Source organism: Sorex fumeus, unplaced genomic scaffold (assembly GCF_029834395.1).
Source record: "Sorex fumeus unplaced genomic scaffold, SorFum_2.1 ptg000100l, whole genome shotgun sequence".
Classification (NCBI taxonomy): Eukaryota; Metazoa; Chordata; class Mammalia; order Eulipotyphla; family Soricidae; genus Sorex; species Sorex fumeus.
In genome coordinates, this window is record NW_026606157.1 from 6,261,452 (window position 1) to 6,288,008 (window position 26,557).

A 26,557-nucleotide genomic window follows, 5' to 3' on the forward strand; every position below is an offset into this window, starting at 1 on the left:
TGTGTGTTTGGTTCTCCAGAAAGACAAAGCCCAAATCCCCAGCAGCTAACACTTCCGGAAGTGGCAGTGCTTTTTACTCGCTTCCTTGCAGAAAGCACTGGAAGGTAGGAACACGGCAACTTTCCTCCTGCCAGACAGGGTGGCCTCGGCTACTCTGGGAGTTTTGATTTTGTACCACAAAGTTGCCTTGACTTACTCCCTCAATGCTGCAGTACTCAGGAGCCTGCTCTGTATCACCTGGGACCGACCCTAAACCTCCCTGGGCAGGACCTGTGCTCCAGCCCTTTGGGTCGTCTCCCTGGGCCCAGCTGGTTTCCCTCTCATAGTTCCAGGCCTGTATGACTTTCACAGTGTCTGTGTCTCCTCCTGTTTCAGTGTAATGCAGGACAGTCACTGTGGCCTTGGCATGAGCTCAGGCATCTCGGGAAGAGCAGTTCCGGGGCTCACTGCATTGGAGTGGAGCAGGGCAGGGCAGGAGACCCGGTGGCACTCTGTGTGCCTGCGTCTGGGTCTCATTGTTTGTAGAGTGGGACCTCAGCATTCCGGGTAAGGTTGCTCAGGCGATGAGACAGGCAGCTGTGACTTCTAGTACAATTCCCAGTTGAGGTCTCAGAGCACAGCAAGCAGGCCTAGAACTTTCCTCTCCGAAACTGCAGGGAAGGGCCTCGAGAGACGAGGCACAGATGGGAAGGCCCTTGCCTTGAAGGCTACAAACTCTGGTTCCATCCCTGGCACCTCATGTAATCCCTCTTGCACCTCCAGGACTGACTCCTGAACTCCATCGGGTGTGGCCCAAACACCCCCTTCCTAAGCAAGGGTTTGCTCAGGGGTTACTCCTGGCTCTGCACTCAGGAATTACTCCTGGTGGTGAACCATATGGGATTCTGGGAATCGATCTGGGGTCTGCTGCATGCAAGGCAAACGCCCTACCGCTGCGCCATCGCTCCAGTCCCAGCAAAGGGACTTTAAAAAATGCCACAAAGCCTTCTTTTCTGAGTTAGATGACTTATAATGTAACACGCAGGCTGGGGAACGTCTTTTGCATGCAGGAGGTGTCATCCGCCGTCACAGTAAGCCGTGGTCCCCCTTCGCTGCCCTAGCAAAGGACTGGGAGTGGAGTCCCCAAACAGAACTGTGGCATGTCTGGAAATGGCAGTAGTACTGTGCGGGGTCAGGGCAGGGTGCTGGTCCCCCCAGCATGACCCTGCCAAGGGCAAGAGAAGAGATTCCGTGGCCCCGGGAATCAACCAGAAGACACTGGCCTTGTCGCTCAGGTTGCGGCTTCAGTGTGGAACTAGTACTGAGCAGCAGGTGGGTGCAGGGGAGAGAGATGAGAGGCTCTGGGGGGCGGGGAACGGGGTCAGCACCCCTCCCTCTACAGGGCGGCTCTGCTGAGTGGAAGGCGGAGATCTAACAAAGGGGGTGCACGCTTCCTGCTGCCCCCAGGCGCTGCCTGATGCAGCCAGCGGGGGCTTGGATGGATACTGGGAGACTTCACGGCCACCCCAGGATGCAGTTCACTCTCCTCGCCAGACAGGGGAGGCCAGTGCAGTCCTGGCTGCCCCCCCCCCCCATAGGCAATGTGGGCTGAGAGCCAGTAAGCTGCCCCGTGGGTTCTGAGCAGAATGAGGTCCCGAGGGCATCCTGGGAGTCAGGAGGAGGAGCCTGTTAAGATCCCTGGTGGGGAGGAGGGAAGGGGGCCATGCATCTTATCTGGAATCTCAGAGAAGATTGGGAGAGGCGCTTTGTGACATCCTGACATCCTCTTCCTATCCCATTTTGTCTGCTCATTTTAGAGACCCAGGACCCTAATCATCCAATTCGATTCTCTCTGCCTGAGGGCTGAAGCTCAGTGGTCAGAGCCATTTGCCTACCCCATTCCTTCCCGCATCCAGTCCTCCCCAAACCTCCAGTTCCGCTGATAGGAGAAAATGTAGCCACATTCCCAGAGCATCCTTCCCCGGGGAAAATGTGCTGCAGCAGGAAATAGACAATGCTTGATGCAAGTGAATGGTCCTTAGGGTGGTTTTAGACATGGACAGACAGACCAGAGACTATAAAACCCACCTCCCGGAAGCGCACAGCATCCTATTATCTAGTTCTTACTCTGGAGAACCTGGCAGACTACCAAAAGTATCCTGTCCACATGGCAGAATCTGGCAAACTCCCGTGGCGTATTCAATATGCCCGAAACCAGTAACAATGATGGGTCTCATTCTCCTGACCCTGAAAGAGCCTCGAAGGTGGCATTTTCGAAAATCTCAGGGCTAGGACGAAGGAGACGTTACTGGTGCCTGCTCGAGGAAATCGATGAACAACAGGATGATCGTGATACAGTGATACAGTCCCAGGATGGGGGATGGAGTCAAAGTTAAGTGAATCCAAATCCAAGTTAGGGGATTTTTCAGTCACAGAGTGAAAGAGTTAATGGAAGTCTCGAAGGGACTAACTACTCAAACAGCGGCTGGAGCGATAGCACGGTGGGTGGGGCGTTTGCCTTGCATGCTGCCGAACCAGGTTCAATTCCCAGCATCCCAATATGGTCCCTCCGAGCACCGCCAGGAGTAACTCCTGAGTGCATGAGCCAGGAGTAACCCCTGTGTATTGCTGGGTGTGACCCAAAAAGCAAAACAATAAATAAATACTCAAGCACATTCTTTGCCTCCGAGCTATCCCCAACCCTTCCCCTCTTACTCCTCAGGAGGAGTGTTTATGTTATGTAGTTTTTGTCTTTTTGAGTTAGAAAAGAAGACTGATGAAACCAGGTTCCCTGAAGACATTCCGAGACAGCTTCTGTGCTTAGGGATAGGATTCATGTGACTCGGAGCCTCTGTCCCTTTCCCTTAATTTGTTATCTTGTTAGTTGTGTCTTGTGTTTGCCATTTTGTTTTGTTTTGTTTTTGTTTTTGTTTTTTTCCCAGAAACCAAAGTAGAGTTCTTAGGTGCAAGGTCTTCAGGTTGTCTCCTGCTGGGCTCTTTTAAAAGCATTTGTAACACAGCCAAAGACATGATCTTTCTTTCTGTTGCAAGTCCCTGTGTCGATCTAAAACTGTTTTGTTATTTTTTTCACTTGCCCTGTCTGTCATTCCACAGCCATTTGTTCTCTTCTTCCCTGTCCGCCCCCCTCCGGTCGTGGTCTCCAAGGAAGATGGAGAAAAAGACAGGAAAGAAAAGGGCAGAGGGATTCTTAGAACAACTCTTCAGGAGAATGGGGACCAGACAGATGGACAGCGGGGAAGGCACCTGCCTTGCATGCAGATAATCAGTGCTCCAACTCTGTCACTTGGGTCCCCGCCAAGGAGTGATCCCTGAGCAAGGAAGTAAGCTCTGAACACAGCTGGGTGTGGCCTCAAAAACAAACAAACAAACAAACAAGGGGCTGGAGCAATAGCACAGCAGCGGGTAGGGCGTTTGCCTTGCATGCTGCCGACCCAGGTTCAATTCCCAGCATCCCAATATGGTCCCTCCGAGCACCGCCAGGAGTAATTTCTGAGTGCAGAGCCAGAAAAAAAACCCTGAGCACCGCCAGGTGTGACCCAAAAAGAAAAAAAAAAGATAACAAACAAACAAAAAACCCACAAACAATTCATTCAGGACAGCCCAGACCGGTTTTCTTTAGGGACAGTGGGAAAGGGTGACAGGTAAGAAGCCCTCAAACCTCGAGCTTTAGTGTCAGAAGCGACTCCAGAGTTTTCAATTCTGCTGAGAGACGGGACTGCAGGTGTGGCTGATGCTGATGAAAGGTCCCTGTGCATTTTGGGACCTGAATTCGCTTTAGGAGCCTGATGGAAGTTACTGGAAACTAAGCAGACAGAGACACCCTCGGCTCCTCGGGATACTGGATGAGCCTGTTTTTCAGAGGTGACTCGCTCTCCATGAGACACCGACTCTGCTAATTGACCAGTGTTCCTGGCTTTGCTTGACATGAAGGCATTTGGCAAAGCAATTCTCAGAACACTAGTGTGTGGCAATTACTGAATTTACTTCTTTCCAAGTCGGTTTGGGTAAGACACACACACACACACACACACACACACACACACACATTTTCAGCAAGTATTGGAACACTGATCTGGAGTTATAATATAACTGACCTGTGGATTGCTCATTACTTTCTATTGTTACTGTTAAATGTGTCATTGTGGAAAGTATTATTTATCTTATTATCTTTTTTTTATTAATGTCATTAGTAGCTAAACGTACCTTTCTGTAAATGTGTCTGTACATTGGGATTATAATGTCTGTATGTTACAAAATCAAAATCCTGTAAGACTTGTCTCAGCCTTGTTTCACAACTGCATAATGAAACACGCTCAAGCTAATGTAACAATGCTCTCTGCCCCAAAGATGATATGTGCATTAAAAAAAATCTATGTGGCATTATTATAAGCACCTGTTATTCATAATAATTTGATTTTATAGTGGGTTTTCAAGACAGTGCATATAACCCATCCACTGAGCTTTATTTACTCATTTGATAAAGACGCACATTTTGACTAAATATTAAATCTACTCTAAGAACACTTTTGAAATCTTTATTTTGCCACAATTCTTCCTACGACTAATTAGAACAATCTCATGTATATCACACAAAAATCAAACTTTTAAAAAGCACACTCTAGGGGTAAAGGCAGCTCAGATAGAGAAGGGAGCACCAAATAAAGGGTGCTGGGAAGATCCGCCCAGGATGGGAGATGCATGCTGAAAGTAGTCTATAAACCGAACATGATTGCTACCCAATGTCTCTTCTGCAGACCACAACACCCAAAAGGAGAGATAGAACAAAAGGGAGTGCCCTGCCACAGAGGCAGAGTGGGTTGGGAGGGATGGGGGGTGGGAGGGATACTGGGATCAGTGGTGGTGGAGAATGGGCACTGGTGGAGGGATGGGTGTTCGATCATTGTATAACTGAAACCCAAGCACAAAAATTTGTAAGTCTATAATTGTACCTCATGGTGTTTCACTAATAAAACAAAACAAAACAAAAAAAGGGGGAAAAATGACTAGTAGTTGTTCGACTGATCCCAATGCTATATGGTATTAGTGTTCTAAGCATAAGGTGCCTCGAATGTTCTCGGGCCGCCCTGATGTGCCAACACAGCATGGCCTAGACGCCTCCCTGCCCATTTGCCTCGACTTGTCGTTTCTCTTAGGGTGTCTTTGCAACTCACTTTTCAAAACTGAAATAAACAGTTGGCCAATGAACAGCTGTTTACACATTGTGCTTCTAAGTTGGGAATTTCCCCTCCAATGCAGCACCACCAAAGTATCTGTGGGGGTCGGGGGTGAGGGGAATCCGAGCCTCTGACATACATCCACTTTCTGCATGTTTGTCCAGTTCCTGTCCCTCTTATCCACTCCCCCTCTCTGTGGCAGTCACTGCTCCCCTGGCTTTCCCACAGATGGTGCCTCCACCTCCCGCGCCACTGGGCTGGCTCTGAGAAAGGAGAGGAGGCGCCATTCAAGGCTGCCTCCACCCGCACTTCCTGCCTTAGTTCATGGTGTCTGAGGCAACTGTCAGGAGACAGACGGGGGAGTTGGGGATGTGGCTTGCTGGTGTCCACCCACTAGACTGTAGGAATTCAGCAAGAACTCATCACTAATTTGTTCTTTCAAACCACCTGTGGAGAGGCATGACTTCCACTGTCGGGAAGGAAGGAGGGGCTGCATGATGCAGTCAGGGCAGGCGTGTGCACACACACACACACACACACACACACACACAGATATAAACATAGACACACACACAGACAGATACAGACACACAGATGCAAACACGAACACATAGAGAGACACATACAAGCACATACCAAGACATATACAAAAATAGACACACAGGCACAGAGAGACACACACAGACACACATAGACATACATGCTCACAGAGACAAATAGACCCATACATAGGCACACAGACACATACAGACACACACAGACATACACAGACACACGCAGGCATACAGAGACATATCTACAGACACACGTGGGCACACAGAGACATACAGGCACAGAGAGACAAATAGACTCATACACAGATACACAGGCACACAGGCACATATGTACAGATACACACAGACATACACGCAGACACACACACAGAGACATACACAGACACACAGGCACACACAGACACACATAGAGATATATACACAGACAGATACAGACACATAGAGACACATACATACAGACACACACAGAGACACACAGGCATACACACAGAAAGACACACACAAGCACACATAGGCACACACAGACACATACAGATACACATACAGACATACAGGCATGCACACATATACAACAATCCATGTAGGCAGACATACACACAGACAAATACACAGAGACACTATACAGAGTCACAGACTCATAGGCACAGGCACATCCGCACGTGCGTGCACACACACATGCATGCATGCACACACACATGCACGCACACATGCACAGAGTTTCTCCAGCTCCTGGTGTCCACCACATGAATTGCGCATTGCACAATTCTGCCCTTCTCTGCCAACACCACCTGCTCCAGGGGAGCAACCCAAGTACTGGGCAGGGTCACCTGCCCACGAGCTGATTTGCTTGCCCTTGTTGGCCCTGGCTGGCCCATGTTGATCTTGAGGGAGGGAAATTCCAGGGCCAGAGACAGGGAAGGAGTAAGAGGCAGGAGATGTCTCGAGAGGCCCCGCCCACCCCAAACCAGTCATTCCCACAGAGAACACCTTCCATCTGACAACTAGTCATTCACTTAAAACACTTTTATTTTTAAATGTTTTAAGAAGCCCTACTGTGGAGTTCCTACTTCCAGGGGACAACCATGAGTCTCATTTTGACAGCCACATTGTCCCCTTCAGTTTTTAGAGAGCTACACTTTCATCTTTCTGTGTGAACCCCCTTTTCATCATGTGCTCTTTCTGGCCCTCATCAAAGGACTTTTTCCCTCCCAGTGCTGGGTATCAAATCTGGGTCCTCACACACCAAGTGTTCTGTTTTCTGTACTGAAACCCAAATGCATGTCATACTGATTTCTGGTCTGTGATGCAGAGCTCTCCAAATGGTCACATGTGGATTTCTTGGCGTCTTCCTAGGTAATTCCCTCCGAGGGGAATTTTTCCAGGGTTAGATTTGAGGAAATTAACTTCTGGTCTCGCCCTGCTGCTAAATGAGGTGCACTGCAGTCTGCCAGAAGTTCCTGCGATTCCTCTGCCTTTTCCTTTAAAGGGGCAGCAAGGTCTTGGAGCACTCAGGACACCGCCATCCTTACCTTTCCTTATTCTGATCAACACTCAGCTCTGAGCACTCCCCAAACTCATTTAGAGCCTCCGGCAGCCCAGACCAACTGATGTGCTCACCATCTTCCCCAAGATATCACTGTCACTGTCATCACTGTCGCTGTCCTCCCGTTGTTCATTGATTTGCTCGAGTGGGCCCAGTAACATCTCCATTGTAAGACTTGTTGCTACTGTGTTTGGCATATCGAATACATCACGGGGAGCTTGCCAGGCTTTGCCGTGTGGGCAAGATAGTCTCTTGGAGAACCCCAAGATATAAACATAACAAAAATCATCGGGGAGGCACAGGGGCGGGAGAACCCCAAATAATTCTTCTTGATATCATTTTCTAGTCTATTTAACTCTAGTTATATGTAAAACATAAATCTATTCATTATATTCAACAGTACCTCCAAGCGTAGCCCTAAATATGTTAGAGACATTGTCTAATTTTTCTAAAAGGTAGTTTTACTATTTTGGGTACCTCCCAAGCAATGTTCGAAATAGGTAGGGGGCACCAAGGTCTCTGCCCGGTTTCCAAACCACCACAGTGACTCTCACAGGGCCCTGGAGTGCCATGAATTGAACCCGGTCAGTCACATGCAAGGCTGGTTCTGCTACAAGGTCATCTAAAATGTAATTCCTCATCAAGCACTATTCTATGACAGATGGTTTAGTCATATTTAACTAGCAAAGAGATTTTTTAATAAGACATTCATTGTCAATGACAATTAAATCTTTAAATGTTTATTCATTTGAATTCACTAACTTATGAACAATGGAAGACTGACCAAGGTCTCAAGAAGGTTTCCATTTGGACATCAGAATTACAGAGTCAGCTAGTAACACCTTTTTTTTTTATAATTAATATAAGAAGCACCTTATAAATATGCATTATTTTACTTCCAGATATAAATCTAGGAGAACCATTTTCTTTTTTTTTTCCTATTTGTTTGCTCTTGTATTTTTTTAATATTTTTTTATTAGTGAAACACCATGAGGTACAGTAGGAGAACCATTTTCTTATGAATTTTATTGCCCTCAAAACTAGATACAAACCCATAGTTCTAGCTTGTGAAAAAAAAATAGCCACTAAATACCAAATTATTTCAAATATATAGGTAGTTCTAGCCTAAAATTAGTACCATTTGGGATTGGGGATAAGATACTATTTGGTATGGCTTAAAAACTGTATAAATACTGTGAAGGGCTATTGTGATGACAATTTATTTAAAGTTGTGAATGAAAGTTCTTTGAATTAAACATTTTAAATGTGCTTTTTTCTCTCTTTCCCCCTCTCTCTTGTTTTTTGTTCACACCCACTGGTGCTCAGGACTTACTTCTGGCTCTTTGTTCAGGGATTCCTGGTGGGGCTCACGAACCATATGAGATGTTAGGAATGAAACCTGGTCAACTGTGTGCAAGTCAAGTGCCCTACCCACTGTACTATTGCCCCGGCCCTTCTAACTGTCACCTTGGCCCCTCTAATCTTTCTTTTAATTAATCAATCAATTAATTTTTTGGCTTTTTGGGTTACACCCTTGCTCTGCACTCAGGAATTACTCCCGGCAGTGCTCAGGAGACCATATGGGATGCCAGAGATTGAACTGGGGTCAGCTGTGTACAAGGCAAATGCCCTACCTCCTGTACTATCACTCTAACCCCTAACCTTTCTCTTTCACTGAACATTTTCCTTCATGCTTCATCCCATGTTTTTGGAAGAAAGGAGTTAGGGAAAATGACTTGGATTTTTTTATGAATTATGAGACTGGCATTTCTAATCTCCAATTACAGGTAGAGAATAAATTTCATGAAATACTTGGAAGATGGAAATCAAACTTAGGGCATTTTCATTTCCTTAAATAATAACTCTCACCACATTCCTACCAATTTAGCTTTATCCCACAAGCATGGTTCAGTTCTTGTATTCACCATGCAGCTTCTTCTTCCCAAGAGGAACGTTCCCCAGAGAAAACGGTGACTTAATATTTAGCCGATCTCTCTCTGCCTCCTCTTCCTCATTGTATCTCTCGTCCTCATCATCATCCTCCACATCACTGCTCTGAAGGCTGGAGACTTGAGAGCCTGAGGGAGAAGGTGGTACCGAGGAGGGCCTGGGGAATTTAAATCCTTCTGTCTGCAAAAGACAAAAATGGAACAAACGTGATTTTCAATGATGCAAATTCTCTGCATTGGATGTGAATGAAGAACATATATGGGCAACTTCTAGGGTTTGTTCAGTGAACCAAAAGGAAAGTTTTATTCACTTTGCTTTTGGTACCAACAAGCTCAAGATTCATTAAATAAGTAGATTTATGAAGGATTGGAAAGTGCCAGGTCTCTCTCTCTCTCTCTCTCTCTCTCTCTCTCTCTCTCTCTCTCTCTCTCTCTCTCTCTCTTCACACACACACACACACATACCACCAACACCAACACCACCAACACCACCACCATCACCACCATATAATCTTCCACCCTCTGTGATGAGACACCAAGATTTTGATGACTAAATCACCTTTTAATCCCAGCTGCCATGTCACACTGATACTAGCAATCTCTATGTCATCCTTCAGATGTGCTCAATGAACATAGGTGGCACAGACGTGACCTGGGCAGTGACCACTAGAAAGAATTTTGGCAGCCAGGCCACTTCGTTGATCATGAAATCCCACCATGTTGATACTATTTCCAGTAGATATGCAGTTATCACTGTTTTTTTTTCTTTTTTGGGTCATATCTGCTGATGGTCAGGGGTTACTCCTGGCTTTGTACTTAGGAATTACTCCTGGCAGTGCTCGGGGGACCATATGGGATGTCAAGGATAAAACTCAGGCTGATTGCATGCAAGCAAATGCCCTATTCATTGTGCTATCAGTCTGTGATACCCTTATCACTGTGTTTTTTTCCACTTATGTTTCTACCTCAGATTCACTGAATGAACTCACTTGGTGAATATAGAGAGAACACCAAAAATGGGTGAGGCACCATCACACCACTCAATCAACAGAGATCCCAAGCGTGATCCCTTCCTTACAGGCCACACACTCAGGGAAGTTGCACAAAATTCTAAAAACGTCACTTGTCACTCTGGATTTCCCGGGGTGTTAACATTAGTATGTCATACACATGCTGTTCCTTCAGAATCCATATCCTTTAACGAAAGCAGTGGAGTGTAGGATGAGCTCAGAGTGGGGGATCAGAACTTAACTAAAGTATATGAGTGGATGAAAGAGTTGAATTGTTATCAAGTGGCGCTTCCATCTCTAAATAACTAGCCATTAACAGTGGGTGCAACTACTGGAATTGTGGAAACTGGAATTGTGAATGAAGAGTTAAGAACAGTCTTCCACTTTTGATGGCAAACTTGAATTCGGTCTAATCAGTCTGTTTCTCCTGGGTGCCTGGCACAGATAGGATGTAAATTGTATTATTAAGAAAAGCTGTTTTGCATAGAAATGACAGTTGAATTAAATGGGACTATAGATATTTGATGAGAATCCCTCGCTTTGGGGAATCCCTACATGAAAGAACTCCTGTGGGCTCTGTCCTGGGGTTCTCTGTAAGCTTGGTTGTGGAGACTAACATGAGACGCTGGTTCCTGTGAGACATGGAAACCCAAAGCAATAATGGGTTCATGGGATCTCTCTCACATAAACTGTCCCCGAGTAGACATGATCCCATGAGGAAAAGAGAGGTACCCTGATCCTGCAATCACTTTATATTGCACACATATATCCATGACTATGTATAGATTACATATATGTATACATATATGTCTCGATATATTAATCAAACAGGTAATCACACAGTATTTTAGGAGACCCGTGCATTATCCATTAGGCTACTGGAGAGTCTTGTATTTAATACTTTCTTGAATAGTGAATTTATTTCCTATTATGCTCATAGGCTTGTTATTTAACAATCTCAAAAAGCTGGATGTTCGATGGAGCAGCTTCAAGCAGTAAGACCTAGAGAACTGTAGCATAGAGGTGCTTCTTCAGTCATACAAAGCAGGGAACTGAGCAATATTACAGTGTGAAGGGCATTTGCCTTGCACTCAGCCGACCTGAGTTTGATCCCCAACATCCCGTTTTGTCCCCCGAGCACCACCAGGAGTAATTCCTGAGTACATAGCCAGTACTAACCCCTGAGCATAACTGGGTGAGGCCCCCAAAATAATAACAAAAACAATAATATAAAACAGCTAGCTGCTCATTCTGAAGTAAGGCTCACTCCGGGGTTTAAATGAGTCTAGTTTGTCAGTTCTTTTAGTCCTTGACAAAAAATTTATTGAAGAGTATTATAGTATATGTTCTTAGATGTCTTCAAATAAAAAAGTAGTTTTTGGACTTGCTTGAATTCAGAAATTTAGCTGCCCCCACACCTAGCTGTCCTCACCGGGGCCCCTTGGAGGCGGGTGGGTTGAGTTCCCCGGCAGCTGAAGACATCTGGAACCAGCCACAGCCATGCTTAAGACCACTCTCCACATGTTTGGATGAGCCTCACGTATGAAGGAACTGGCAGAGGAACCCAGGTGTGCGGGACCCGGGGTTGAGATCTCCATGCCTGCTTGGATCGGGACTGGGCCTTCTCCACCCAGATCCCCCATCTTCCAGTAGCTAAGCATTATACCCACCAACTGACCCCAGCGCCATGTTATCCCATCAATGGCTAAGACCCAGGGACTATAAAACCCAGCTCTCAGAAGCCTCTTATTGTCTAGTTCTCACTCTTGGAGAACCCGACAAGCTACCGAGTGTATTCTGCCCGCATGGCAGAGTCTGGCAAGCTCCCCATGGCATATTCAATATGCATGCCAAAACCCAGTAACAATGATGGGTCTCATTCCTCTGACCCTGAAGGAGCCTCGAATGTGACACTTTCTACAATCTCAGGGCTAGGACGAATGGAGATGTTACTGGTGCCTGCTCGAGGAAATAGATGAACAACAGGATGACAGTGACACAGCGACACAGTGAGCTTTTAAAATGAACGATACATAGATATTTACCGTTGGTGGTGATGTGGGTTCCATATGGAATTTTTCTGGAAAAGCTCGGCTTAATGTCAGGTGCCTGGCATGCTGGTAATACTAAAATAGAAAATCAATTCACAGGTTTAAAAACAGGTTTATACAAATAAAGGGTGTTGGGAGGATCCTCCCAGGATGGGAGAAGCATGCTGAAAGTAGACTACAGACCAAACATGATTGCCACTCAATGCCCCTTTTGCAAACCACAACACCCAAAAGGAGAGAGAGAACAGAGGGGAATGCCCTGCCACAGAGGCAGGGTGGGATGGGGGAATGGGAGGTGGGAGGGATACTGGGACCCGTGGTGGTGGAAAATGGGCATTGGTGGAGGGATGGGTACTTGATCATTGTATAACTGAAAGCCAAGCACAAAAATTTGTAAGTCTACAACTGTACCTCATGGTGTTTCACTAATAAAAAATTTTTTAAAAAAACAGGCTTATAAGCCAAATCTTAATAACCAAGGTATTATATATCATATCCTCCTAGGTATGAAACAGACTTTATAAACGTGGCAGGCCCAATTTACCAGAATCAGAAAACAAAACCAGTTTATCATTTCATTCCTGTTCTGGGTACAGATGAAGAAATGCTCCCGGAGGCCAGAAGGAAGCTCCAAACTAGCCTGACTGAGTTATGAATGGATTACTTAGGTCACCAAAAACACAGTGTGCAGAGATTCTCAGCCAATGGGAATGGCTGTTGTTTGGCGGAGCTGAGCAGTTTTCCTGTCAATGATATGTGAAGACAAAGTTGACTCATTTTATTTAATAATCCAATGCAAGATATGTGCGCATCTCAGTGTCTATAAATGCGATGTACATCTGAAAGGAGTTGTGTCTTGGACTGTGCACGATGCAAACAGTTTTATTCCCTATATTCCCAGAATTGTTACTCCCAGGAGCTGAGGAGTGTGACCACATTGTCTTCCTCGAGTGACGCTAAACAGCTAAAACTGCTCTTTTCCTCACCTTCCTCAAACATTCCTGTGTTCCTACAAGGCATCAAGAACATCTAGAACCAGTCAGATCCCACTAGGGCTAGCAGGAATGGGCTCAGGCTTGATGTGAGTACCAGGACTTGTAAAATTTATCTTACGTAAAAAAGTTTGCAGGAAAACGTTGCTGACACATGGACAGTTCTGATACTGAGCTGACTTTACAGCTTTTGCCAGGAGGCTTTTGCAAATGTTTCTCTAGCCGGGGGCCCCTTGGAGGGGAGCAGGTTGAGTTTCCCTCCCCGCCCTAACTAGGGCTCTGGCAGCCAAAGACCTCCAGAACCAGCCACCACCATGCTGAGACCACTCTCCACACGCATGAAGGTACCGGCAGAGGAACAAAGGCATGTGGGTCCCGGGGCTGAGATCTCCAGGCCTGCTTGGATCGGAGCTGAGCATCCTCCACCCAGATCCTCCAAATTCCAGTAGGCAGGGGTCACACCCACCAACTGGCCCCCTGGTGCTGTGTAATCCCATCAATGGCCAAGACTCAGAGACTATAAAACCCAGCTCCCGGAAGCGACATCTTATTATCTCATTCTTGCTTTGGACATCCTGGCAGGCTACCGAATGTAACCTGCCCACACGGCAGAGTCTGGCAAACTCCCCGTGGCGTATCCAATATGCCAAATACCAGTCACAATGATGGGTCTCATTCTCCTAACTGTGAAAGAGCCTTGAATATGGCACTTAAAAAAATCTTAGGGCTAGGACGAAGGAGACGTTACTGGGGCCTGCTCGAGGCAATCGACGAACAACAGGATGGTCATGATCGTGATCGTGATCTCTGCAAATAGCACAAACTTGCTTACTCTGCCTAAATATCTCCAGTCCAAAAGATCTGAGAGCCTCTCGGTCCGGTTCCTTTGAATGATTCTTTGGCGGCGTGACTGTTTGCAAAACCCATAAAGAAACTGAGTCAGCTGATTGCAAGAGTCATCTGGTGAGCGGAAGCGCCGGTCCACGATGTAGATACCTGTAAAGGCACAAAAAACAAGATAGGTTGGGAGCTGGACTCACCTGGACGCTTCCCCCTGATGTCCCATCACTGCCTCTGCCTGGTGCACTTCCCTTCTGCCTTCATCACTGCCTCTGCCCCAACCCCAGATTCTTCCACTACCCTCAGTTTGTGTTTCCAAAGCTCTACTCTTCTTGACATCTGAATGGTTTATAACTGCAAGGACATGGAGAAGGGGTCTTGCTGAAAGCCACTGGCAGTGTAGGAGTATAACCAGCATCTCTGGGATGAGACTTGGGCATCAGTGATTTTTAAGGTCCCTGTGGTTCCCAGGGAACAGGATAGTGACAATGTTCTTCAAAGACCAAGGAACTGACCATGTGGGCAGAGACTCTATCCATAATCACTCTCCTTGGTGAACATATATATACGGGGATATGCAAATTCTCCTGTCATCTTATACAAGTTCATTCTGCTAACAGGGAACAGAGATTTTAGATATTTATGCCAACCAATATCCAGACTCTAAGGTGAGGGCTACTGTGTTATCACTGCTGGATCTCAGAGGGTTAGACCAAGTCAGGGAAAGAAGCGAAGGGTAAGAGAGTTTTGTGCAGACTTAGCTTCCTTTTATAACGTCCTTCAGGCAGTTTTCTGATGTCGAGAGTCGTTCCTGAAGGCCACACAGGGTTACTTTGAGTGAAACAAGAAGCATACGCACTATCATCAGGACAGCCTCAGAGTCAGATTCCGTAAAGCCAGGGGACCCTTCTCAATGAGTTAGATTAATGGGGAAGGACCTTACCATACGCAGTAGGGTCAGCCACGTGTTCTTGCATGAAGCAGCCAAAGCCAGAGAGGTTGGTTGTCACGCTGGGGATACCCATCACAGTGCATTCAGCTGCCAGGGGAAGGGACAAAGTTCAGACCAGCTCTCCTCACCTCTTAAGAACACCGGGAGAAACTAGTCCCCAACCAAATGGCAAGAGCAATGCTCACTTAGCACCTAACCAATTTCGAAGGGGCTGAAAGTGGCTAAGTTGCTTGCCTTGCACATGGCAGACCCGGGTTCAATCTCCAACACCTCATATGATCACCTTAGCACTCCAGCACTGGTTTCGAAGCACAGATAGAACCTGGGTGTGGATGATTCAACCTGGGTTGGCTGTGTGCAAGGCAAACGCCCCACCCGCCGTACTAACGTTCCCACCCAATTCCAGATATGTCTTAAGAAACATTCCTGGACCCAACTAGTACAACGATAAAGGCACTTTCCCTTAAGGCAGCTGACCTGGTTCAATCCCTGGCACTCCATGGTCCCTGAGTACCACCAAGAGTGACCCCAAGCACCCCTCTCCCCAAAATAAATATTCCTACTCTCAGGAATATCTGTATTTTTTCAAGGTGAAATCACAGGTTCTTTTTTCTTTCTCTTTTCCATCTTATTGATAAACTATGTCTCCCAATTTTTTTATTAAAAACTGTCATGTCCACCCCAGCACCCAGTCTGCTTCTATGCCAGACACTTTTCTCCCCTCCCACCCCCCCCCCACTCTCTCTCTCTCTCTCTCTCTTCTCTCTCTCTCTCTCTCTCTCTCTCTCTTCCTCTCCTTTTGGTCATTCTGCAAGGTGGGAGGGGGGTGGAAGGAGGGAAGTTGGAGACACTGGTGGTGGGAAATATACACTGGTGAAGAGATAGATGTTGGAACATTATAAGACTGAAACCAAATCATGGACAACTTTGTAACTGCTTATCTCACAGTGATTCAATTAAAACAATTTTTTAACTTGTCATTTTTTAATAAGACACTGTAGCACTGTAGCACTGTCCTCCGTTGTTCATCAATTTGCTCGAGCGGGCACCAGTAACGTCTCCATTGTGAGACTTGCTGTTACTGTTTTTTGACCTATCAAATACATCACGGGTAGCTTGCCAGGCTTTGCTGTGCAGGAGGGATAATCTTGGCAGCTTGCCGGGCTCTCCAAGAGGGACGGAGGAATTGAACCCGGGTCGGCTGCATGCAAAGCAAATGCCCTACCTGCTGTACTATCGTTCCAGCCCACTTTAATAAGACAAAATAGCAAAATTCATTTTAAAATATTTGCATATTTAACAAGAAATTTTTTCTTGATTATGAAATCATTCTTGATTGTCAGGGTGGTGGAGTAAGAAAAATTGCCCGCGAAGAAATGCTATGCAACAGTCAGATTGTCCCTGATTTGCTTTGGTATTCTTTATTCTTAAAGGAATCTTCCTAAAGCTGTAGAGGTCAGTGGCTACCTAATTTGGGGGGGGGGGGGGGCGGGGGAGAGCGGAGGGAAATGGGACAGGGGACTACTGACCTATTAGACAATCTGACAAAAACTCTGAAACTACCCCTTGGACAACTCTTCGTCAATCTATGCACACAAAATTTCATCCACAGAGCCATGGAAGTTCACAGGTCATTATTTTTATCAAATAGTCACTAATACACAAGTAGTAAAGTGCCAGGTTCCACTTAAGTATGTCTCCAATTGTTCAGTCATAAATTTAATAAAGCCGTGCTTATACTCATCAGATTTTCTCAAAACACAGACTTTATTATTTTCTGGGGGAAACATACTTAGTTATCATGTAAAATATTATTTTAAAAATTAGTCATCTAATGTGATAATACCAAATTTATACTATCTAATGTGATAATACCAAATGTATACTTTAAAGGTCTCCATTATTTCTGGAAATACAGGTTAGATGACAAGTGCCCAAGTTCTGGTTAATTTAAAACAGAGTAACTCATTTACAATGGAGTTCTTATCAAATTCCTTCTCTGTCTACTTAACTTTTATAACACCTTTGCAGGTCTTTATCTTAAAACATGAGATACAGCCTCCCCTCCTTATCATTTCCTGATAACTTTAATTATATCCTATAAAAAGATATTTTGGTGAAAAGTTGACTGCAAGTTGTATAAAATTCTCTTTATTCACCCTAAAGTACTTCACACATTTTCTCAGTTACTCATGCTTTGGATTTAGGCAGCTCTATTCTTGAAACATTCTTGATAATAAGGTGTGTGATTTCCTTGATATAACAAGAAAAGGGGCCAATGATGAGGCATGAAGTTTATCAGTGATGTGTGTTTTATGTTCCTCAAGTAATAAAGCTCCATTATAGGGAATGTAGGATAATTATGTGGGCAAGTCATTAAAAATGAGATACCATGTCACAAAAAAAATGGAATCAATGAAGTAGAAATTTTTAGAATCACAAAAATTTCTTTCCTTTCTCTCTCTTTTCATAAGGTAGGGAATTGAACCCAGGGTTTCTCACAGACATCATCTATATGCTGCCACCGAACCATCTCCCTGCCTCTTCATCACTTCTCCATACCAGGTTTCAAAATAAGTCTTTGTTCGTTTATGCCAAAAATTGTAATAATTTTATAGCTTCTGGCTATTATCTGGTTCTTAGTGAAACCCAGATATATCAAATTGAACCTCATGACACAAAGACACTGAGGGTTCCTATCACTTCTATTGCATTATCTGGAAGTTTACTTATAAGACAAAGAATTTCTGGGGCTGGAGAGATAGCACAGTGGGTAGGGCGTTTGCCTTGCATGCGGCTGACCCGGGTTCGATTCCCAGCATCCCATATGGTCCCCTGAGCACCGTCAGGAGTAACTCCTGAGTGCAAAGCCAGGAGTAACTCCTGTACATCGCCAGGTGTGACCCAAAAAGCAAAAAAAAAAAAAAAAGACAAAGAGAATTTCTAAGTGTTATTTAAATATTTATATTTAAATAATAAATATATTTAAAATCCCAGGAACAGAAATCAAAGATTAGCTACATCCTTTCCACAATGCAGTCTATGATTCCCTAACATGACCTCTGCCTTCCCTTACTTGGAAAATGATAACACTGAGATATGGAAGGCAAAATTTGTTCATTAAAAAACAAAAGCGCTTTTGCTTTGTCCTTTAAAAAAAATTATTGATGGAGAGCCAGAAAGACAGGACAGGAGGTAAGGCACTTTCCCTGCATGTGGCCAACCCCAGTTCAATCCCCACCAACACATATAGTCCCCCAAACAACTTCAGGAGCATAGAGCCAGAAGTAAACATTTATGTATGACAAAAAATATCCAATATTAATATGATATTAAATTAAATAACAAATGGAGTCATATTCAAGCTATAATGAAAACAAATCTCTGATTATACAAGAAGAGATGGAAGTTCATTATAGTATCTACATTGGTATGTACTTAAAAGTGTTTGCTTCCTTTTTCAATTAGGCATTTCAATACAAATACAAATCATTCTTGATGCCAAAAAATAGTGGATTCTAGTATCTATGATCTGTTAAAAATCAGGAAAGTGGGAAGGTTGGTTGAGGGTGGTCACTGATCACAATACCTATCAGTGAGTTGGTGTTTTATCTTAAATCACTTCTCTCAAGGGATAGGATGTGAACAAGACATTTTACTTTTTATACTATTTGATTTTTTTACATTTTTTGTTTGCTTTATTTTTAGACTGTTTGATTTTTACACTATTTGATTATATATTTTTGCTTTGTTTTGTTTTTAGACTATTTTATTTTCTATTTTGCTCTGTTTTCTTTGGGGCCGGACCCTGCTGACTACCGATCCAGGCCTACTCCTGTCTCTGTGCTTATAGGTCTCTCCTGGAGGTGCTCAGAATCCCAGGAGCTGAACCTGGGTTGGCCCCTGTAAGACAAGCACCTTTCCTGTTGTACTACCTCTCTGACATGCTATTTGATTCTTTCACCATGTGAACATGCTACATACTAAAAGTTAAATCTCTTGGTCCAGGAGAATAACACAGGGGTCACAGGGACAAGCATATGTCGGACCAATCCCTGGCCATAGCATGAGCCACCAAAAACCACCGGTGCTAGCATTGAACAGTCCATCCCAGTTGACTAGAGCTAGAGTCACTCCTGGCCTTCCTAAATACTGCTCAGAAGCACCTACCCCCAGTTAAAATTAAACATATCTCTTTTTAGAGTATTCTGAAAATTTGGGGGAACCATTATGTTGGACAATTGTTTCCCATAACTTTACTTGCAGAGTCATTTTCTCCTGACATTTACAGATGGATTGTAAATATAAATGAAGCTAACTAAACTATGTATAACCTTTACAAAACATTCTTTTTCTTTGGAATGCAGTTAGGTGGTAAGTACTAAAATATGCCCAAGCATTTCTGGTATATTTACATAATCTTTGTCCTTATTTTTAGGGCAGGACCTACAAAGTGTAAAATTAACTCCTGAGAGATATCCAGCCAAAAACACTTTTAAAGCAAACTACAAAACTAAAGCCTTCGTTGCTGTTACAGATCAGCACTGAGTGTTATATCCACACGTACCAAAGAAAATGATGATGAAATTCAAAACATTTCACTGTCGGTACATGTCACATACCTGGAGTATAACCCCAGGGCTCATAGTATGACGGAAATACTCCAAGATGACAACCTCGAACAAACTCTTCATAATCCATGGGTAATAAGGGACTGGTGGAAGAGAGGAACTCGGGGTGCAAAATCACCTAGAAAGAAAGAAAGAAAGAAAGAAAGAAAGAAAGAAAGAAAGAAGAAAAGTAAAATTCTAATAATGAAATTCTAATTTCTAAAATTCTAATGCTTTGCATGCAGGGGGGAGGGTTGAGTTTCCCTCCTCGCCCCAAGCAGAGCCCCGGCAGCCGAAGACCTCCAGAACCAGCCACCACCACGCTGAAACCACTCTCCACAAGCATGAAGGTACCGGCAGAGGAACAAAGGCATGAGGGTCCCGGGGCTGAGATCTCCAAGCCTGCTTCAGATCGGGGCTGAGCATCCATCCTCCACCCAGGTCCTCCATCTTCCAGTAGGCGGGGGTCACACCCACCAACTACCCCCCCCAAGCCGCCCCCTCCCGCACTGTGTAATCCCATCAATGACCAAGACCCAGAGACTATAAAACCCAGCTTCCGGAAGCATGTGGCCGCGAATGAACATCTTATTATCTCATTCTTGCTTTGGACATCCTGGCAGGCTACCGAATGTAACCTGCCCACACGGCAGAGTCTGGCAAACTCCCTGTGGCGTATTCAATATACCAAATATCAGTAACAATGATGGGTCTCATTATCCTAACCCTGAAAGAGCCTTGAATGTGGCACTTTTTAGAATCTCAGGGCTAGGACAAAGGAGATGTTACTGGTGCCTGCTCGAGGCAATCAATGAACAACAGGATGATCGTGATCGTGATCGTGATCATGACCGTGATCGTGATCGTGATCGTGCATGCAGGAGCCCAGGGTTGCAGCCCTAGTACTGCATGATTCCCCCAAGGCTGCCAGGTGCTCCAGCTAGCTCAGAGGTGAGAGGCAGCCCTTGAAAATTAAAACAATCGCCTACAATTTGCAGAATTGTGTAGAATTCTAGATTTAGGGGAGATCAAAAGAGACAAGAAAAAGGGGTTAGAGGGATAGTACCGTGGGTAGGGTGCTTGTCTTGCACACGCCTGACGTGTGTTCAACCACCTGTCCATCTGGGTTCAACAACTGCACCAAAAGTGTCGAGCAAGATTGGAAATGTTGCAGAGACTGAGCATGTGCTGATGCAGGGAGGATGTAGGACTTTCATACTTTCTGTGCAGTGTCGAATGAAACCAAAGTCCTCAAAACGTAAAGTCCAGAGGACAGAGAGGAGAGCAGGAAGGGGACATTCCTTGCACATAGCTAAACTGGACTCAATCCCTGGCACTGCATGTGGGCCCCAGAGCCCTGCCAGGAGGATCCCTGGGAGCAGAGCCAGGAGTAAGTCCTGATCACCGCCAAGGGTGGCCCCCAAGCCAAAATAAAACATTTTCTACATAACATATATATTACTCCTTACTGCAAATTCTCTTATCAATTCTCCTAAACTGTTTTCATTCATTTTTGCCAAGATCTTGTATTTGTAATCACCCTATGGTTTAAGTGGATGACTAAATGTAGTTCTGAGTAAGCACTGGTTATTCCTTTGTTAATTAGTGGAAGAAAGGAAATACAGAATAAATATTAGTATTTCATAGCCTCATCAGTATCAGCAATACAACTTCTACTTTTTGGGGTGTCATAGAGTGATGATCACCACAAAAAGTAGAAGCCCTATGGGGATGATGGGCTGAACTTGGTGATGGTCATGGTTTACTCCTGGTTCTAATCTCAGGAATCACTCCTGGTAGTACTCAAGTAACATATGTGGTACCAGGGGATCGATCCAGGGTAGGCACGATTAAGGCAAGTGCCTTAACCCTTATACTATCTCTCCAGAACTTGCTTGGACATTCGTTTTGCACGCTAGAAAAATATCTCATGATTTTGAACCAATTACCACCAGTTTTCATGGGCTACTAGGGTCCTTGGTAATGCAATGCAAAGAAGAACAGAAGAACGTGACTTTTAGGGGAAGTGATGAACAGAACGGCTACTCCACTGAGAGAAACACTCTCCTCTTTCTCCTAGTCATTCTCAGATTCCCACGGAATGACTAGGAGTTTTGCCTGCCTCCACCACAGCTAAATACTGTCACTGTAAGCTCTGTCCTCCCGTTGTTCGTCGATTTGCTCGAGCGGGCCCAGTAACGTCTCCATCGTGATACTTGTTGTTACTGTGTTGGGCATATCAAATACGTCACGGGGAGCTTGCCAGGCTTTGCCATGCAGTGTAGCTTGCCGGGCTCTCTGAGAGGGGCAGAGTAATCTAACCTGCTCGGCCAGCCAGCTGCGTGCAAGGCAAATGCCCTACCGCTGTGCTATCGCTCCAGCCCACCAGAGCTAAACAGTTATTGAAAACAAATGTAAGGGGCCAGAGTGATGGTGCAATGGGTACAGCACTCGCCTTGCAAGAGACTGACACCTGCATAGTGGTGGTTTCCTGCAGGCCCAAGGATCAAGCCTGAGTGTCCTGGACACAAAGCTGTGCTCCAGTCCTTTACAATACTTTTCTTCCTTACATTTAACTTTATTTTAATTTCTTTATTGATTCATTGGTTTGGAGGCTACACCCTATCCTGCTCAGGCATTACTCCTGGTTTGTGCTATGACAAAGCTGATGATTTTTTTGCTTTCATCTCTTGATTAAACTCAGGTAATTCTGACTTCCTTATGGTTGTTATTCTGTCTCCCCCAGAGTGGAACTGTTCAGGGAGGGAAAGAGAAAAGGGAAAGAAATAAGAAGGGTGAAAAGAAATCCTTTTTGTTTTGTTTTTAACAAGCCCACTACTCCTTGACTTTTTTAATTCATGAAATACGGGCTGGAACTATATCCCGGAGAGGCAAAAAAGTACAGTCGAAATGACATCTTCACTTCTATGTTCACTGCTGCACAGTTCACAATAGCCAAGATCTGGAAAAAAAAAAAACCCGAGTGCCCGAGAACAGATGACTGGTTAAAGAAACTTTGGTACACCTACGCAATGGAGTACTATGCAGCTGTTAGAAAAGATGAAGTCATGAAATTTACATACAAGTGGTACTACATGGAAAGTATCATGCTAAGTGAAATGAGTCAGAAAGAGAGGGACAGACATAGAAAGATTGCATTCATCTGGGGAATATAAAGTAACAAAATAGGAGACTAATACCCAAGAATAGCCGAGGTAAGTACCAGGAGGTTCACTCCCTGGCTTGAAGGCCAGCCGCACATGCTGGGGGGAAAAGGCAGCTCAGATAGAGAAGGGAGCACCATGTAAAGAGTGTTGGGAGGATCCTCCCAGGATGAGAGATGCGTGCTGAAAGTAGACTATAGATGGAACATGATTGCCACTCAATGCCTCTTTTGCAGACCACAGCACCCAAAAGGAGAGAGAAAGAGAGAGAGAGAGAGAGAGAGAGAGAGAGAGAGAGAGAGAGAGAAGAAAAGGGAATGCCCTGCCACAGACGTTGGGTGGGATTGGTGGGGGATGGGCAGTAGGAGGGATACAGGGATCAGTGGTGGTGGAGAATGGGCACTGCTGGAGGGATGGGTATTCGATCATTGTATAACTGAAACCCAAGCACAAAAAGTTGTAAGTCAACAACTGTACCTCATGGTGTTTCACTAATAAAAATTAAAAAAAAAAATAAGGGCTGGAAATGGGCACCCTAGGGAGCGGGGGGTGGGGCAGAGTTTCCACTCTGGTAAAGCCCAAGCTGGCGCACCCACACCACAGAGCTGATGCCATGTCAAACGCCCAACCCCACTGTTTCTGAACTAATCTCTGCAGAGACACTAAATTTCAGGTACACTTGCTTTCAGGCTGATAGTTCTGGACTCTTCTCTGAAAAGGCGTGGGCAACCTCCCTCTATCCTCGTCCTGTACTGCCAGAAGACCTGGCAGCCACACTCACATCCTACAGCCACTGCTACATAAACTCACTGGCCCAGTTCTATAGGAATGCCAATTGGGCTCAAGAATACAGCCTTTCACCCCCACCGGAGGAAGTGGGCCGGCCAGCCCTTCCTGGATCCCCTCTGACTGATACGGGTGGCTCTTCCGGGCTGGCACACCGGGCAGTAGCACCACCCGAAGGAAGCAGCAGACACACAGCTGCTGCCGCTCCTCTGCGCGGGACACCACTGAATGTAGGGGCAGCCAAGCTGCCCCTGAGACCGACTGTCACAGGCGGTGGACTGAACGCCAGGCCAGACAGGCCCATAGCAGAAGACGCTGGGGATCTTTGCTGCCCACTCCCCCAGGCCACCACCCCGCCCTCTGTGGACAGGACAACAGGCCCCAACTTCACGACGGAGTACCCTGCTCTCGGTCGACCCGAGTTCGATTCCTTCACCCCTCTCGGAGAGTCCGGCAAGGTACCGAGAGATCCCGCCCGCATGGCAGAGCCTGGCAAGCTCCCCGTGACGTATTCGATATGCCAAACACAGTAACAACAAAGTCTCCAGTGGAGACGTTACTGGGCCCGCTCGAGCAAATCGATGAACAACGGGAGGGCAGTGGCAGTGGCAGTTCTATAGAGCCAGGAGTTCCTAGAAAGTGCATGGCCACATATGTGGATACTTGACCCCTCCACATCCTGCAATACTGACATGCTGGTCGAAACACACCAAACTGGATAGGAAAGTCACGTAGGAGCCAATCAAGCTCATTAACAAAAGCAGGAACACAGAAGCTCAACTAACAGCAAACAGCTCCATAAGCCCTCAATGAGCCCATGGTGGGCTATAACAATTTTCACAAATTTTCTCTTATTGTAGTATTTTTAAAAATAATTTCATTTGCCATTTAGTTGTAACAAACAATATAAAATACATTATTTTGTACCTGCCAAGGGGCAGGCATGTGGGGAGTGGGGGGAGGAAATGGGGACAAGGATGGAGGGAAGGTCACACTGGTGTTGGAACTGATGTTGGAACATTGCATACCCGGAAAAACTGTCTTATGAACAACGTTGTAAACTGTGGTTTTTAAATAAAAGAAAAAACTAGGGCTGGAGTGATACTACCACAAGTAGGGCTTTTGCCTTGCACTCGACCAAGCCAGGTTTAATCCCTGGCAACCCTCACCCCCTCGCCCCCCACTATCCAACCCTCCACCCCAATCCCTACTAGGAGTGATCTCTAAACATAGAACCAGATAAAAGTCAAGTTAGGTACCCCCAATTTTTTTTTTGCTTTCTGGGTCACACCCAGCGATGCTCAGGGGTTACTCCTGGTTCTGCACTCAGGAATTACTCCTGGCAGTGCTCAGGGGACCATATGGGATACTGGGAATCGAACCCGGGTTGGCTGCGTGCAAGGCAAATGCCCTACCCACTGTGCTATCACTCCAGCCCCCACCCCCAATTTATTTTTAAAAACAGATTCATGAGGGGCTGGAGTGATAGCACAGCAGGTAGGGCATTTGCCTTGCACGTGGCCGACCCAGGTTCGATTCCCAGCATCCCATATGCTCCCCCGAGCACCGCCAGGAGTAATTCCTGAGTGTATGAGCCAGGAGTAACCCCTGTGCATCACCAGGTGTGACCCAAAAAAGCAAAAAATAAAAAAATAAAAATAAAAACAGATTCATGAAATACGTATATATGTATATAGATAGATATAGATCTGTCTATATCTATATATTTCCCCCCAAATTCCTAATTTAAGAGACCTTATCAAAAATGATAGCACACTGCATCATATCTTTGTTACTGCTATTTTCACATAAATCATCATTTTTTACTGCTATTTTCACATAAATCATCTTTGAGCACAGCAATTTTTAAAGGAGGGTGAGTAAACATTTCTATTCCTCATTTTAGAAGTAAAGAAACTAAGTCCTTGAAGGCATAAATTCCATCTCAGTTGATCCATGAAAAGGAGCTGGGTTAACGAAAGAAAAATAAAGAAAATGGTATAATGTCCAAGCCAGGACCTAAAAAAGGCAATAATGGATGCAATCACAAGAAACATAGTTGGTAAATATTTCCCTCCACGGGACGGGATTTGAACATTTAACTATGTGTAAGATGAACCTTCCCACACACACTCTCTCAGGGTTGGAGAGTCCTGTGTCTACTCTGGCAATTTCCAGCCCATGTGTAGTCCTCCAAACCTTTGTCCCATTGTAGAATATGAAAACATCAGGACTCATTTGTTTTGTCCCCAGCCAAACAGAATGACAGCAAAGCTAAAATAAGAAAGCAGCTGCTCTAGGCCCGAATGCAGACAATCACAGGGGCCCCCGGGGGTGAATGAAAAACTAGCAGAGGTCAGCCCAAGGTTAGAGAGAGAATCCAGCGAGACCTTATACAATGATAAGTTGCTTCCCAAACACACACGCACAACTCTCTCTCTCTTTCTCTCTTTTTCTTTCTCTCTCCACTCTCTCGTCTCTCTCTTCTTTTCCATTCTTTCTCTGTTCTCTCTCATTCACTCTTCTCTCTCTCTTTGTTCTCTCTCTTTCTCTCTCCTCTCTGTCTCTCTCTCACAATACACACAGAGACACACAAACAAAAAAGACACAATCACGCAGACACAGAAACACACACACACACACACACACATGCTTGCTCACAGTGGACTCTGGATCAGTAGGGGAAAACAAGTAAACACAACAACCCTTGTCTAACTGTGTTCAACCAAGAAGCTAGCTGATTTCACAGTGACCTGGAATCTGCAGAGCACACGTTCCTCTCCCTACCACACAGTCAAGGCAGGATACAAGATTATTTGAAATTCAAAATCAACTGTTGTGCTCAGTCAAATGGCCACGAGCAGAGAAAACCGCGTCACTCTTCCACAATGAGAACCATGGAAGCATGATTCTTCAGTATTCTGTAACTGCA

General features: G+C 45.2%; 1 protein-coding gene across 2 annotated transcripts in view; it reads right to left on the bottom strand.

The window, feature by feature from the left end:
- Positions 1-7,933: 7,933 nt before the first annotated feature.
- The window catches only part of GYS2 (glycogen synthase 2), a 65,327-nt gene continuing 46,703 nt past the window's right edge, over positions 7,934-26,557 (bottom strand). Inside the window, exons 12-16 of one of the 2 annotated variants that reach the window (XM_056134643.1) lie at positions 19,688-19,814; positions 15,057-15,152; positions 14,106-14,269; positions 12,276-12,356; positions 7,934-9,401 (exon numbers count right to left, since the gene is read on the bottom strand). In XM_056134643.1, the coding sequence (XP_055990618.1) occupies positions 9,180-9,401; positions 12,276-12,356; positions 14,106-14,269; positions 15,057-15,152; positions 19,688-19,814 (690 nt within the window). In that variant the 3' untranslated portion in view covers positions 7,934-9,179. The other variant, XM_056134644.1, reaches the window with a different exon arrangement.